At 35.6% G+C, this 15,650-nt stretch overlaps 1 protein-coding gene across 2 annotated transcripts in view; it reads left to right on the forward strand.

Moving 5' to 3' along the window:
- The first annotated feature begins 3,608 nt into the window (after positions 1-3,608).
- Positions 3,609-15,650, forward strand: part of NBN (nibrin) — a 48,681-nt gene continuing 36,639 nt past the window's right edge. The window contains exons 1-5 of one of the 2 annotated variants that reach the window (XM_036830741.1): positions 3,609-3,772; positions 5,626-5,756; positions 6,902-7,050; positions 7,504-7,663; positions 10,424-10,527. In XM_036830741.1, coding sequence (XP_036686636.1) covers positions 3,736-3,772; positions 5,626-5,756; positions 6,902-7,050; positions 7,504-7,663; positions 10,424-10,527 — 581 coding nt within the window. In that variant the 5' untranslated portion in view covers positions 3,609-3,735. Of the gene's footprint in view, positions 3,773-4,126; positions 4,374-5,625; positions 5,757-6,901; positions 7,051-7,503; positions 7,664-10,423; positions 10,528-15,650 lie in introns of those variants that run through there. The other variant, XM_036830740.1, reaches the window with a different exon arrangement.

A 15,650-nucleotide genomic window follows, 5' to 3' on the forward strand; every position in this document is an offset into this window, starting at 1 on the left:
CTCATGGAAGGAAGCTGTGAACTAGGGAGAGAGCCATGTTTCATTTAAGGCAAGATGTAGAGGGAATTTTCCATGAAGACTTTAAAGATCTAAGAAGGTTTGTTTATAAGAGAACAGAGGTAAGAGGAGATGCCAGCAAACTACACGAAGCAAGGAGCATGGAACAATGAGCAGACCAATTTGCTACCAATCTTAAATTCTACCCTCATTGTGTCCCATCTTTTTAATATTTCTCAACTCTGATTAACAGACATGTATTGTTGCCAAGCAACAGTTAAGTTTTCCTTAATCATTCTGAGACTACTCAATCTGTCCTCCTGGTAATCAGACATAAACAGGACAAAGTTATAGCAAAAGCCATCTGGGGAAGGACTTGCCCTGAAAAGGGAAAAAGTGACTTTATAGTGATGGAGCTGCAGGACCTCACCAACATGTACCAGCAGGAACAAGAAGAGTGCTTATGAGACTGTATTCTGAGAATGCTAAACAAGGAGCAGATGGAAAATAAATTTGGACAAGGGAGAGTTTATTGATTTGGCAGCACTCTCCAGGGAGAGAGGATTTAATACTATCAAGGACCCTAGGAAATATGACTATATCATTCTTCCATGATGGCTCTTAGAAGCTTGAAGAAAGTGGTGGCCCACACTAAGAGAAGTAGAAATGGCAGAATTGTCATGGCAGATGGAAGATGTAAGGAGCAAAATGCTCAGAGAAGTAGGCATGCTAGTATTCCAATACAGATGCTCTATTTATCAAAGTGACTAGCAATTCTCTGGTGAGAGGGGCACCAGCATCACTGAGAAGCTCAGTGGTGGCTCTCCTCGTAGGTCATGGGTAATGATAAAAGATGTTGTTACAGAACTGGGTTCACATATAGAAGCCAGGTGGCAGCACTTAACCAGCAGAAAGGTACCACTACACGTATCCAAATGAGTGGCAAAATAGGAGTGACAGTCAGAGATCCTGACCTCTGAAGATGATTAATAGAATATGGCATCCCTAGGGGGAAAGATAGAGGTTAGCTAACAAGGGCATGCTCAATCTATACAATAACAAGAAATCAAGGATGGGTGACATAAGGCTGAGAGCAGCAGTCTCAATAAAACGTCAGTCTCTTACCCAGTTTTCTAACTTGAGCCAGTTTACCAATCCAGAACCCATTTACTGAAGGAGAGGCAGGATTGTCAGGAGGAAGCACCCTGTAACACCTTGGTGAGAATATATGATAGTGATTTCTCCATCCATGCCCACCCCACCCTCAGTCCTTCCTCAAAAGGACCTGTGGCCATTCCCTTGGGAAACCATACACTGAGGAAGAGGGAATGCTCAAACATTTTGAGGATTGTTGGACACAATCATTATTGATACCCAGGAACACAAAGAATTATTATGGCCTGCAGTTAGAGGTAGATAGGAGCCAGATAATAAATGTAATTTTTGCCCAGGTGTGGAAGAAGTACGTCCACTGAGCACAGGGACCTATCTGGTGGTCATTTCCACAGTTCCCAAATATATAATTGAAAAGGACATATTTGGTAGTTAGTAAAGCACCCATATTAGTACAGTTCTTTGGCCTATGGAATAAGAGCTATCGAAGTGGGAAAGGCCAATGGGGAGCCTCTGAAATTGCACAGGCAAGATAGTAAATAAGAAACAATATAGAAATTTCCAGTTGTGATGTACAACATAACTATAGCTAACAATACTGTTTTGTATATTTGAAAGTTTGTATGTGTGTGAAGTATGGGGTCAGTCTTCATTTCTTTTGTAGTGTTAACTAATATCCCTAGGACCATTTACTGAAAAATGAAGAACTTTCTTCCATTGCTCTGTAATATCACTTTTGAAAAAGCAAATTACATATGCAGATCAACATGGTTGACCTGACATGGGTTAGGTCTATTTTGACACATTTGCCTATTTTTTATCCTCGTGTCAACAGAACACTGACAATATAACTTTATAAATACATCCTGATACTTGGTAGTTGTAAGCACTCCAGCTTTATTCTTCTTCAAAATTTCCTTGGCTATTCTCAGCCTTTGCATTTCCATATAGATTTTAGAAACTGCTTATCAATTTCCACTCAAAAAATTGGGACATTTTTATATTCATTTTTCACTGAATAGAAAGATCAATTTTGTGAGAAATGACATCTTAACAATCCACGAACATGGTATATTATCCTGAATTTATTAGAACTTATTTTAATTTCTGTCAGTAGTTTTTTGTAGTCAAAAATGTTTTGTATCACATCTTTTGATAGATTTCTTATAAGGTATTTGATGACTGTTGGTGCTACTATAATTAGTTATTTAAGTGTCACATTCTATTTATTTTCTGGAATAAAGGTATACAACTGAATTTTTTAGACATTGTGTTCAGTGACCTTATTAAATATACTTTTCAATTCTTTTAGATTTTCAATGTACATGATCATGTTATTTGTGAATAATGACTGTTATTTCTTCCCTTCCAATCCATATGCCTTTTCTTTTTCCCTTTTGCATTGCTTAGAACGTCCAAAACAATGTTTAAAATAAGTGGTAAGAGCAAATATGTCCTTATTTCATTCCTGATGTCAGGGGGAAACATGAAATAATTTACCTTAAGTATAATGTAAGCAGCAGTTATTTGGTAGATGCCTTTTATCTGATCAAGAATGTTCCCTTCATTCCAATTTTGCTGAGAATAAATGAATGAATGTGGAATTTTATCAAATGATTTAACCGCAGCTACCAAGATGATCATTATTTTGCTCCCTTTTTCCTGTTATTCTGGTGAATTACATTTATTTTTTCCCCCCCAGTTAACACCCACCCTTCTATTTCTGGAATGAGTCCCACTTAGTCATGATTATCCTTTTTATATACCACCTGATTCAATTCACTAATTTTGTGTATAGGATTTTTGCATCTATGTTCATAACAGAGCCTTTCATAAACCAGCCTTTTAAAGTGACATCTTTTTTCCTTCTCATTTCAGAATGCTTTTGAAAACCAAAAATTATGTGATCAGAAGTGTACTCTAGGGTGTTTACTTTGTAGTGTGTAGACTGTAGAATGGATTAGTGCAGGAGGTGGGTGGTGAAGGATTAGGAAGCTACTATAGCATTGAGAAGAGCTTGCACCAGCTCGGTACAAGTAGAAATGGAAAGGACGGATAAACTCCCCAGTACTTAGCTACTGATTAGATGAAAGTGCAACATTATGAAACAGAGAAATTAGGAGAACTTTATTTGAGCTTGGAGAAGAGTAAAAATAATTGGAGTGAAATACTTATCTTCACCATAATTATCACAATCATTAGGATCCATACGAAGGAATGACCGCAATTTAAGCAATTGCAAATGCATGGAGATATGTAACTGGTCACTACGTTAATATCTTTAATTAGAAAGTTTCCTTACGTTGCTTTGAAGCTGATTTTTAAAATCATTTCCATTCACAATCAGAAAAAAATCGATAATCTTGTATTCGTTGAACACCTTAAAATGGGATCCTTTTAAGACAGCACATTTCAATACACATTGCGCTATTCCTTTCCTAACCACAGGGTGGCGACCAGGCACCAACGCCGCACTTCTGTCTATCCCTCCGCTTCTTAGGCAGGTGTGGCTTCCGGGAGCGCGCACGTCCCGGAGTCCGCGCCAATCGCTGGCGCTGCGGCCGCGCACGTCGGTCAGCCGCGGTTACGCTGCCGCACATCGGCCAGACTCTAGTGTTCCAGGCCATGTGGAAGTTGCTGCCAGCTGCGGGCCCTGCCCGAGGTAAGGGCGGTAGGGAGATGTCCGGGGACCGATTTCCCGGGAGCGGATGCGGTGGGCACAGGGTTTGCGGATCGTTACTTCCGGTCCCTTCTCGCCCTGGGAGGCTGCGAAAGCTGGTGCGGAAGCCGCGCATTTGTTGTGTGGGGACCGCGTGGTCTTTCTCGGCGGGTGCGCAGTGCTTGCGAACCAGGCTTTGGTCTGACGGGGGGAGGAGGCATGCGACACTGGGCCGTTCAGTGACCGCCGGGTCCTTTCCGCCCGGTCTACCGCCAAGTTCTCCGTGGTTGGGACCAACTCCTCTGGCGGGACTAGCTCTGACCCGGACTTAAATGGTCTTCCGGATTGAGTCTTGACCGGGTATATGTTACAACACCTAGCGTTTTAAGCTTTTGAGGAAACACCCAGAATAAGTTAACAGTCTGGAAGACTCGATGACTCTGTCTTGAGCGCATTGTTTATTATTGTGAGGAGCCACGGAGATGACTTGTGTAAATGGCAACTACAGGAAAGCATAATTTGGGTTTTGTTTCGGAGCCTTTTTCCGTTTTGTCATCACAACTGAAAAAGTTTTTTTTTTCTGCATTTCTAGCAAAGGAAAATGGTAATTGCATGTAAATTGGTTGCCTAATATATGTAAGCACTTATTAGTTGATTAGATAAGCAGTTGTAGCCTATGATTGGCCTTGCCCTCCGGAAGTTTACATTATGATTGAAAAAAAGATCTACGTAGAGGCTAAATGGATTGACAGTGTAAGGAAGTATGGAGAGGGCCAAACTAATGGTAAGGAAAATAAATACTGTAAAAATACTGTAGATACTAAAAAATATTATAGAGACTCAAAGATCAAGTTTCACTGTGGACTTGGAGCATTGCAAGGTGGAACACAGTAGGAACAGTTTCCAGAAACAGTTGTAGCCTGTGGCTGGCTCTTTGAGTTCCTTTAAGGAGGTAGCAGAAGAAAAATGCCCCTAGCGCCAGTGGGTGGCATTCTTAACTTTTGGGGGATCTTGAACTCTTTTCGGAATCTGATGGAAGCTATGGGGTGCCATCCTTCTAGGAAAAATGTAGGGAAACCAACACAAAAGTTTTTCGTTGAAAGAGTCCACTCTAGGTTAAGAATCTGATTAATAAAATATAATCCAGGTCTGGTCAAGGTTTACCTGGACTCCTTTCTACTTCTCTAGTTTATTTGCCCTAATCACTCTACCACTCCAGTGGTACCAGACTAAACTCTACAAGTCTTCAACGTACATGCTGTTCCTCCAACAATTTGTGATTTCCAAAATTTTTTTAAACTAATAACCTTTTCACGTTGTTCTAAAAGCTACCTTTAACATAAAAAAAAAAAAATCCCCAAATTATGCACTTGAATCTGGTCTGGACTTTTCTTGCATTGATCTATATTTTTTACTCTTGATCCAATACCATACTTTTTAACTGCTTTCGCTTTGTGGCATATTTTACCACCTGGTAGAGGAAGTTCCCATAATATTCACATTTTTCTGGACAGTTTTTCACATTATATTTTCCTGATGGAATTTTGAATTCGTTTATCAAGCTCCAAACATAGTGTTGTGATTTTATTTGGTAATGCATTAAATTATAAGTTAATTTGGGCAAGCATTGACAAAATTGTTTTCCTGTTAGAAAAATGGTAGAGCTTTCTATCTGTTTAGTTTTGCCTCCTTCAGTGAGGCTTTACTGGAAAACACAAGTTTGATTTACGTAAAGTTGATTATTAGCATTTAAATAGCAAAATAAAAATGTTTAAATATTTGCCATATCTATATCGTAAATACATGTTTATGTATGTGCGTACCTGTTAATTTACTTTTTAAAAAAATTCTCCTAGAACCATACAGACTTTTGGCTGGTGTTGAGTACATTGTTGGAAGGAAAAACTGTGGCATTCTAATTGAAGATGATCAATCAATCAGCCGAAATCATGCTGTATTAACTGCTAACTTTTCTGTAACTAACCTGGTAAGTTACTAATTTTATTTCAGTAGCTGACAGTAAGAGGATTGAAATCACAAAAGTTTACCTTGGTGTATATGTAAGAGAGAATTTGGGAGACTTTTTATAAAGCTGTTAGTTTTCTTTAAATGTTAACAAAATTAAGGACGTTTGGGCAGTGGTACTGGTGATATTTGTTTATTTAAGATTTAAAGTTTCTGTTTCAGTATTTTACTATTTGTTTTAGTGATTTAGAAACTCAGGGCAAGTAGAACATATTTATATTTATTTACTTGAACATTTATTGAGTGCTTACTGTGTGTCAATCACTGTGCCAAAGCCTGGGAATAGAGCAGTGAATGGACCATCATGACTCCTGCTTTAATGAGTTAATGCAGCCATATGAACACTGGTGTTTCCCGTATATCTTAGGTTTTCACAAGGGAAATCGATTTGCTTTACTAGGGAAAACAGCTGTTGTATATGCCCCACAGCTCGTTTGAATGGCTTTGAGTTTGTTTTGGTGTGTTGGTTGTTTTAATAATAAAGGTAGGTTGTAAAAGCACAAATAGCTGTGCTAATGGTAATGCTGGTGGTAATTAAGAAAGAAAAGCCATTATTTTGAGCAAAGACTGCATGTTGGCAAATGCTGGATCTGTTCAGTAATATTTAGGTTTTGTGTCTGTATTCTTTTAGGTATAGAAAAACATTGTTGAAAATCCTAAAGAAAAAAATAAAATTGTTAGTGCAAGTCAGACACTCTAGCCTTTTTGCATTAGACTGATTTTTACTATGTGATTTTGATAATTTAAAAAAAAAGAAACCTTAGGAATGAAGCTGTCATTTTATACATGAACAGACTGTACAAAAGCAAACAGTTCTCATATTTTTAGGGGTCAGGAAAATCTCCACTGATTTACAAAAATAAAGAAAATGTATGTTCTAAGAGGAGTGATTCTGGAATTGACATTTTTCTCTTAATTGCTAGTTGAGTGATCATTCTTTGCATGCAACCAAAACAATAACTGTATTGCCTACTGTGTTGGGAGGTTAGCCACGTATCACCTATTCCAGAAGTTATCAACCTTTTGTTTTGAAACCTTTCCCCTTAGGAATAGTATTTACTGAGTGGTAAGAGACTTTGAATTATTTATTGATTTTTTTTTTTTCAGAGTCAAACAGATGAAATCCCTGTATTGACAATAAAAGATAACTCTAAGTATGGTACCTTTGTTAATGAGGAAAAAATGCAGAATGGCCTTTCCCGAATTCTGAAGACAGGGGATAGAGTTACCTTTGGAGTGTTTGAAAGTAAATTCAAGTAAGAATTTTTAAATTGATGTTAAAATGGACAGCTTTATTTTGCACCAATCAGATTCTAAAGGAAAAGGATATTTATGGATAATGAATTGGAACCAGTCTATTTAGTTCCTACTTAGGACAGTAGTGAACTTTGCACCACACGTGGTTAGTGCCTTTTATTAATCATAGATAGTGAAAAGAGTGAATGAGAGTTTGAGTGGGCCCTAAGAACCTTGATGGGAACTACTTTTGTTTGATTCTGCATAGGTCAAAGTATAATGTTAAACTTTGATCATTGTTTTTTTCTTAATTGTGACTTAAGACTTAGGAAGTGATAATTTCATAAGTTAGAAAGTTTAGTAATACGTAAAAATCAAAATAACAGCATATGATGTGAGCTTAAAGTTTAAAGTACCATAAGTTGCCATCTCTATAACTATGATAACTTTATGTAACTTATTCTCATTTACAGAGTAGAGTATGAACCTTTGGTTGCGTGCTCTTCTTGTTTAGATGTCTCTGGGAAAACTGCTTTAAGTCAAGCTGTATTGCAACTTGGAGGACTTACTGTAAACAATTGGACAGAGGAATGTACTCACCTTGTCATGGTATCAGTTAAAGTTACCATTAAAGTAAGTTGAATGCCTTGTTATTATGTTAAAGTAAGTTCTCTGAATTTAAGTTTATTCCTTTACCCACTGTACACGGATGTTTTAAAAGTCACTTGCTTTAAAACTATCAGAACTGTTAGTTGTAGGTGTATATATGCCAACCAACCCCATATCTACCGTATGGGCTAGAATGGTTTTTCAGAAACACTGTTTATTATCTGGGGCAAGCAAAAGCACATGAAATTATATTTCAGATATTGATTTAGCATTTAAATGATTTATATTATCCTTTATCCAAGAAGTTATTACAGCGTGTAGTTTGTGTTTTCAGTCTAAAAGCAAAGCAATTAGAGATCAACTGCCAATCTTCAAAGTTAGCAGCTCATGTCTTTCCTTCCTCCAGTCTCTGATACCATCTCATGGTTTCATGCTCTTTTATTTAGTTCTTATTTGGCTTTAGACCCTAATCACAAAGACTTTAGGTTCTTACAATATTACCTTAATGTATTGTCACAATCTAGAGATATGTAGATATATGTTATTTGTCAAAGCAGTGATATATTTTGGTATGTTTTCAGACTTTGCATCTTCTTCAGATTTGGTTAATCCAAAACTAATTGAAGAATGATATTGGGAGGTGATTCGTCTCCTTCAGCAAGTTGACTATAGATATGTGAGATTGTTTTAGGTTAATATCTATAGTGAAAAGCAGCAGATATTTAGATTCCTTTATTCGATGATACAAAAATCCTTTAATATATAATTAATTAAATTAGAATATGTGTCTTATACCTAAATAGGTGTCATAGAGAAAGGCTTGCTGTTCAGGTTGAACCTCATGTTAAACTTGGATCAAAGATTGTTTTATCTTTGTTAGTTTATGAAATTGATTTAAAAATTCAGCAGAGTGATTAGCCTCCTGAATAGTAATTTATGCTAATAAACCCAGATAATAGATTCATAATTCAAAATGTCCATTTATCAGTTTATAGTAGGGATGTATCTTTATAGTGACCAGAATATTTACATGTAGACTCCAACATGGTCCCCTTGAAGATACCAAGGTACCTGAGAAATGGAATAGGTAATCATGCCATTGCTTGGTGGGTTTGAAATAAGAGCAAAGGCAGTTAGATGGTCTTGAAAGATATTTTACTGAGTCTGTGACAGACCTGGAAACTAGCATCCATTTACCATAGTACACTGTATTCCAGTGACTAGGATGCTAATGGCCACCCAGTCCCTGGATATTAGAGAGTACTGTATATATACCAACAAAGGCTTGCAGAGCAATACTCCTTTTTCAATATTTCTGATCAATCGTGTGCAAAAAATATTTTGTCATTATATTATTTTTTTAGTAAATTTTCCAAAAATACAGGTTAGTTTATGTTTTTGAAATCGTTGAATGTTAGAACCAAAAGGTAACCTAAAGAGCATTCAGTTCAGTTTTTATTTTCTGAAGAGGAAACTGAGGCATGGAGCAATTGAATCCTTTGCCCAGGATCACATGTATTGGAGTTTACTCAGTCCAGTGTTGAATTGCACATTACTGCTTCATGCAAGGAGTCAATTATTTCATTCATATTTGAGGTTCATAACTTTCAGATTCCACTCTTGAGAGATACCCTAAATTGCTTGCTCACATTTAGGTAATTTCCCATGTTTATTAGAAGCATTCTTACCAATTCTTTAGTTGGATTATTTCCTAGAATTATGCTGAATCTTATTTTCATTGTCAGTGATGGTATTTTTTAACCTGTCTCAAATTTTATGGATACATTGTATTTGAGGCTTATAGTTTAATTCACTTGCTAGTTGAAGTTTCTTCCCCCACTCCATCTGTATATACTTATTTTCAGCTTTTGTCCAACACTAAAGAGTTATTCCTTTATTTACTTTCTTAAAAACACTTTATTCCATAATTAAAATCAGTTTGAAAGGCAATTAAGCTGAAAGAACTCTCTCATGTTTATCTCTTGTTATTGTCTTCTCTAGGGCAGATGTTACATTTCCTTAATTCTAAGATGTACATTTTAATGTTTTTAAAATGGTATACATTTTTAAATTGACTTGTGTTTTATGTTATGTTGTTCTGCCCTCCCCAAGCAGTTTTTAAATTAATATTGTAATTGGTAGCTTCTTTTTTTTTCACCTTTAATAATGATTGTTTATTGTTTATTGATACTTGCCTGTATGTTACATTTATTTGTTATTTCAACAATCTTATTGCTATTTTAGCATATAGGCCTTTGCTTTGCAAGGTCTGACTTACATGAATTGTAGTTACCACAGTTTGTTTATTTTTAATTTTTATTTTATATTGGAGTATAGTTGATTAGCAACCTTGTTAGTTTCAGGTGTACAGCAAAGTAATTGATTCAGTTATACATACACATGTATCTATTCTTTTTCAAATTCTTTTCCCATTTAGGTTATTACAGAATGTCAAGCAGAGTCCCCTGTGCTATACAGTAGGTCCTCGTTGGTTATCTACTTTAAATATAGCATTGTGTATATGTCAATCCCAAACTCCCAATCTGTCCCCCACCCCGTATTGTAATTGGTAGCTTCTAATAATCAAGTGATAATACAGGGATTTTTATACTAAAACTAGGCAGTGACCAATACTGACTTCTATTTTATAGATTGTGCCTCCTTTATAAATATAGAGAGACAGGAGGAAAAACAGAATAGAACAGCCTCTTTGTAGTCTATAACTTACATCTTTAAAACAGCTAGGGTATGAGTATATGTATTCACATGTTTTCTTCTTTTTAGACAATATGTGCACTCATTTGTGGGCGTCCGATTGTAAAACCAGAATATTTTACTGAATTTCTTAAAACAGTTCAGTCCAAGAAACAGCCTCCAGAAATTGAAAGGTATATTGCATATTTTAAATATAATAAAATATGACACACAAAATATGATAGCACTGGTTTTATTTAGGTTAATTCCCTCTTTATTGACTGTTTCAGGATGTAATGTTACAGTTCAGTATTATTAATGAAGTTGTCTTGTCAGTATGTGAAGAAAGTTTCCCAGTTCTTTGTGATTGTTCCTTATCTCCGTGAAACAAATGTTACATATGTGCCAATATTTAAAGGAAAATGTTGAAGGACAGTAATAACATAGAGGTGAAATCAGTAGAGCACACATGACAATGCTGGGCATCATGCATGCAGGACACCAGGAATTGTGTGGTGCAGCATCCCTGTTGTGGAGCCTCAGAGTCCTGGGCCAGAATATTAACAGCACTGTGGCCTTGGGAATTGAGCTGATTTCTTCTAAGTGTCAGTTACCTCCTTTGAAAAATGAGACTAATACCTGTCCTGCTGAGTGTTTAAGTATTTAGTATTATTAGTATTAGTATAATTATTATTCATCTTAACTAGTGGTATACATAAAGTCTGAGCATATTGCCTGGCATCATAATAGGTGCTTATTAAAAGAAATGTAGCTAATTGCAATATCTGGGAAGATTCATAGTAGCTTGATTATTTATTTAATTTTTTGGATGCTCTGCTAAATTTGTGAACCACCAGACTAAAGGATCTATCCACTGTATGTATTGTATTAGTAACGTTTGCAGTAATATAAGCTGTGGTTGAGGAGGAAGATATTTGTGATTTTTCTTTTCAGATTGCATGGTTAAAGTACTGGTGACTATAAAACGGTGGGTGTTTTTAGTCAGCATAAGAACATGCTTGCTTAAAATGTATGTCAGTAGCTTATAGTCTATATGGCATAATAGATTTGAGGAGGTTTTAAAAATCTAAAATTCTATGCAAATTAAGTATTTTATTACCCAATTTAGGTTAAGTATTACCTATTCAAGCTAAGTATTTTATTACCAATTTAAAAATATTACTAGCTATTATAAGCTAATTTGCCCAGTGCATATATTTTTAGGAACTATTTATACCTGATAATATGTATCTGCTTTTAAAAGTAACTGAATATCAGATTTTTCTCTTTGTTTTTAATTTTCATTTGGGAGGTTTCTTGTATTTTATAATCTGGTTAACAGAAAATATGCTTTCTTTTGGAAAGAGATCTTCAGATTTTATTTTATTTATTTTTTGGCCACACCAAGCGGCTTGAGGGATCTGAGTTCCCTGACCAGGGATTGAACCTGGGCCCTTGGCAGTGAAAACGCAGAGTCCTAACCATTGGACCACCAGGGAATTCCTGAGATTTTAAAATAGATGATTCTTAAACTTTTTTGAGTCCTAGACCCCTGTGAGAAAATGAAAGCACTGGTCTCTCCTCTAGAAACTTCACTTACTACCAACTTACACAGTATTTCAACAGAATTACATTTTTCCCTGAAGCCTATTTATGACCCTCCCTAGAAAAGTTGATAAATCCTATAAATAATGACTCTTGTTACAGATAATAAACCATTGTTAATTCTAGATTACTTAAGAGTGGAGGGGTCTGATTAAGTTTTTACTACTGGTGATATGTTTTATGGTCTTGGAGTTTTTAGAATTAGTCATTGATTCTTACTTATTTGTTCAGATTCTCAGGTATATTTAACCTTGGTTTTTTGTTTTTTGTTTTTTTTACTTTAGGTTAGGCATAGTTTTTTTCTGGCTTCAATTTGTGACTGTATTAACTTAGATGGCTATAATAAAACATCCCTACTCTAAGATTGTTCAATAACTCCTAATTCAGTGTTAACCAGGAAAGACTATTACATTAGTTCATGTTTGATGATAGCAACTGATAATCAAGTTTTAATACTATTTTAAAATACGTAGTTTTTTGCCTTAATAGATTGCTATACCTATTGGGATCCATTTTGATATGTTTGTTGAAGACTAATTTGACTACATACTCAATTAAATAGAAAAATGATTAAATTTAAGATATTAAATAGTAGTAGGATGGGTTATAAAAGGGATATGAGATAAATTGTGGTGGCTCTTCTATTACATAACTACCTGTTCTTTTAGTTCTGTAAAAGCATTATCACTAGTCCTGAATTTAAATTAGGAGGCATACTATAATATTTTTACCTAACAAAATGTGTAGTACTTTTTGGTACAGTTATGTCTGCATCTTTGCACTGTTACCACAAAACAGAGTAAGTGAAGGGTTAAGATAGAGTACCTGATATGGTTTGTGATACCTAATTTTCCTATACTGTTATCAAAGTACCAATGTAGGTGAAGTCATTTTTAGATTACATTTAAAAGAAGTATTTAATTTTGATACTCTATGCTCTAATAAAGGAAGTTCATTAAAATATTATATATGTCTGAATGTAAAAAAAATGATCCTCAAGAGAAAAAAAGAGTTTCCCTTTCTCAATTTATTTCAGACAACAAGCAGCATTGTTTTCAGAAAACACTGTTGGGAGAGAGTCCTTACATCATACAGAACTTGCTGGATATGCCAAGAATGAAAGGCCCTGACTGCCCTATACCCAGGCCATTTCTCAGGGTTATGTTTGCAGTGAGAAACCTGGAGGGATGAGGTAGTATCTCCTTCCCAGGACAGAGAGCAGGCCTGCTTATAGCTTGTTATAAAATGGGTGGATTCCCAAGTTCTGTGTAACACTACCCATGGTATATACCTCTCCTGTAACATAACCCACAGTATGTACCTTCTGTGTCATCCTCAGGGGACTTGGCATGGAAGGAGACCTGCTGCAAACACACTGAGGCTTGCTGCTTGCTTTGTCTCTGACCCAGGAGTCTTGTGTCTTCTGCCAGCATCCATGAAAGAGGAATAGGTTAACTTATTAGCTTGTAATAAAATCTCAGACCCAAGAGACACATTAGCATGAAACAATCTTGGTAAATGAAAGTTTAGGAAGCTTGTAGAGTTGACCTTAAATAATCAATTAAAATTTAAAGCAAAGAAATTTAACACACACTAGAAATTTTCTTCCTGGAGATACAAGCTCAGATTTACAAGTTGTGGATGCCAATGTAATTCAAACCTTTTAGAGATCACCAAAAAAAAAAGCAGTATAGTAAGTATGTGGTTCTAGAAATCATGAACATGTACCTTTGGTACTAATGAAATAAACAGCTATCCAGATGTTGGGCAAAGAAATATTGTGGCTTAGAATAATTTCCACAGCCAGAATTATACATGAATTCAGAAAAATTCTGTATTTGGAAAATCTTGGGACAGAAGTGAAGATGATGTGCTCTGAGTTAGATAAAATTTATTGAACATCACGTGAAGAATTTATATAAAGTTATAAAATGTATATAGGAAAAAGTCAATATTTCTAGATTAATATTTTATAGAATTTGTGAATAATATGTACCAGTTACTACATAATAAAGCATAATTATTTTATTTGTAGCTCTTGAAGTTTCTGTGTAAGTATGCCAAAAAATGTTTTAATTTTTTCATTATACAAGTTAGAGATCACTTTATATTTGTGGTATCCTTGTATTCAGGCAGTGTGCCTCTAACCTAGGTCTCTGCCAAGTTAATTTACTGTTTTCCAATTTTATTACTAGCTGTCAAATCACTATAGCCTCAGTGATGCTTTAAAACTTCTAGAATGTAATTTTTTGGAAATACTGATTTTTTAATGATGTTTTCTTCACATTTATGACTAGTCTCTCCTTTCTTGTTTTCATCCTTAATACTACTAAAGAGAGAAAGATTTTTCTATGTATATGAAGTTCCAGAACATGGTATATTATTTATCACTGTATTATATATATGATATATATACATATCATATATATGTATATGTATGTATGACTCCAACATTTGATTCGATTCTTGATAATACGGTGGTTTTTTTCCTTTCAAGATCAGTCTTATTGAGTATTGGGGCTCAAATTTATCAATGTTTTTAAAAGAAAACCAAAATACATTTTTCTAGTCCCAGAATTTTAATACTCACATTTGTATTGAGGGATGTTTTTACTTTCTGTCTACTTCTAATTTATTAGGTGAAATTTTTATTTCTGTTTTATACTATCAGTTTATTTATTATCAAATATTTATTGAACCAGGCAAGATAGACCTGAGGATATAATGATGAGCCAAAAAGCGTTACAGTTTCTACTATCTTGGCACTTAGTAGAGGAACCAAACATCAAAGAATCACACAAATAAAAGTTAGAACTCTGGAAAGCTAATTGCATATTGTTCTCATGGAATGTGACTTGGTATAACAAATGTTCACTCTTCATTGAACTAAACTGTAGTTAACTGTTAGCTATTATCTGTGGCAAAATTAAGAATGACAGTGTGAAAAACACAAAGCTGTAGATAATTTTAAAATGCTATTTTTCTCATTAGAAAGCAGTAGTTGTTCCGTGGCATGTGAGATCTTCCCGGACCAGGGCTCGAACCCATGTCCCCTGCATTGGCAGGCGGATTCTTTTTTTTTTAATCTTTTCTTTTTTTAAAATTTATTTATTTTAATTTATTTATTTTTGGCTGCATTGGATCTTCGTTGCTGTGCACGGGCTTTCTCTAGTTGCAGCAAGTGGGGGCTACTCTTCGTTGCTGTGCGCTGGCTTTCTCTAGTTGCAGCGAGCAGGGGCTACTCTTCGTTGCCGTGCGCGGGCTTCTCATCGTGGTGGCTTCTCTTGTTGCGGAGCACGGGCTCTAGGCGCGCGGGCCTCAGTAGTTGTGGCACACGGGCTTAGTTGCTCTGTGGCTTGTGGGATCTTCCTGGACCAGGGCTCGAACCCGTGTCCCCTGCAATGGCAGGGAGATTCTTAACCACTGCACCACCAGGGAAGTCCCACACTCTCTTGATTACTGCCGCTTTACATTAAGTCTTGAATTCTGTAGTGTTAGTACTCCAACGTTGTTCTTCTTCCCTAATATTGTGTTGGCTGTTCTGGGTCTTTTGCCTCTCCATGTAAACTTTAGAATCTGTTTGTTAACGTTCACAAAATAACTTGCTGGGAGTTACTGGGATTGTGTTTATTCTATAGATCAAGTTGGGAAGAACTGACATGTTGACAATATCGAGTCTTTCTATCCATGAACATTAATAATTTTTACTAGA

This window comes from Balaenoptera musculus, chromosome 17 (genome assembly GCF_009873245.2).
Source record: "Balaenoptera musculus isolate JJ_BM4_2016_0621 chromosome 17, mBalMus1.pri.v3, whole genome shotgun sequence".
Lineage (NCBI taxonomy): Eukaryota > Metazoa > Chordata > Mammalia > Artiodactyla > Balaenopteridae > Balaenoptera > Balaenoptera musculus.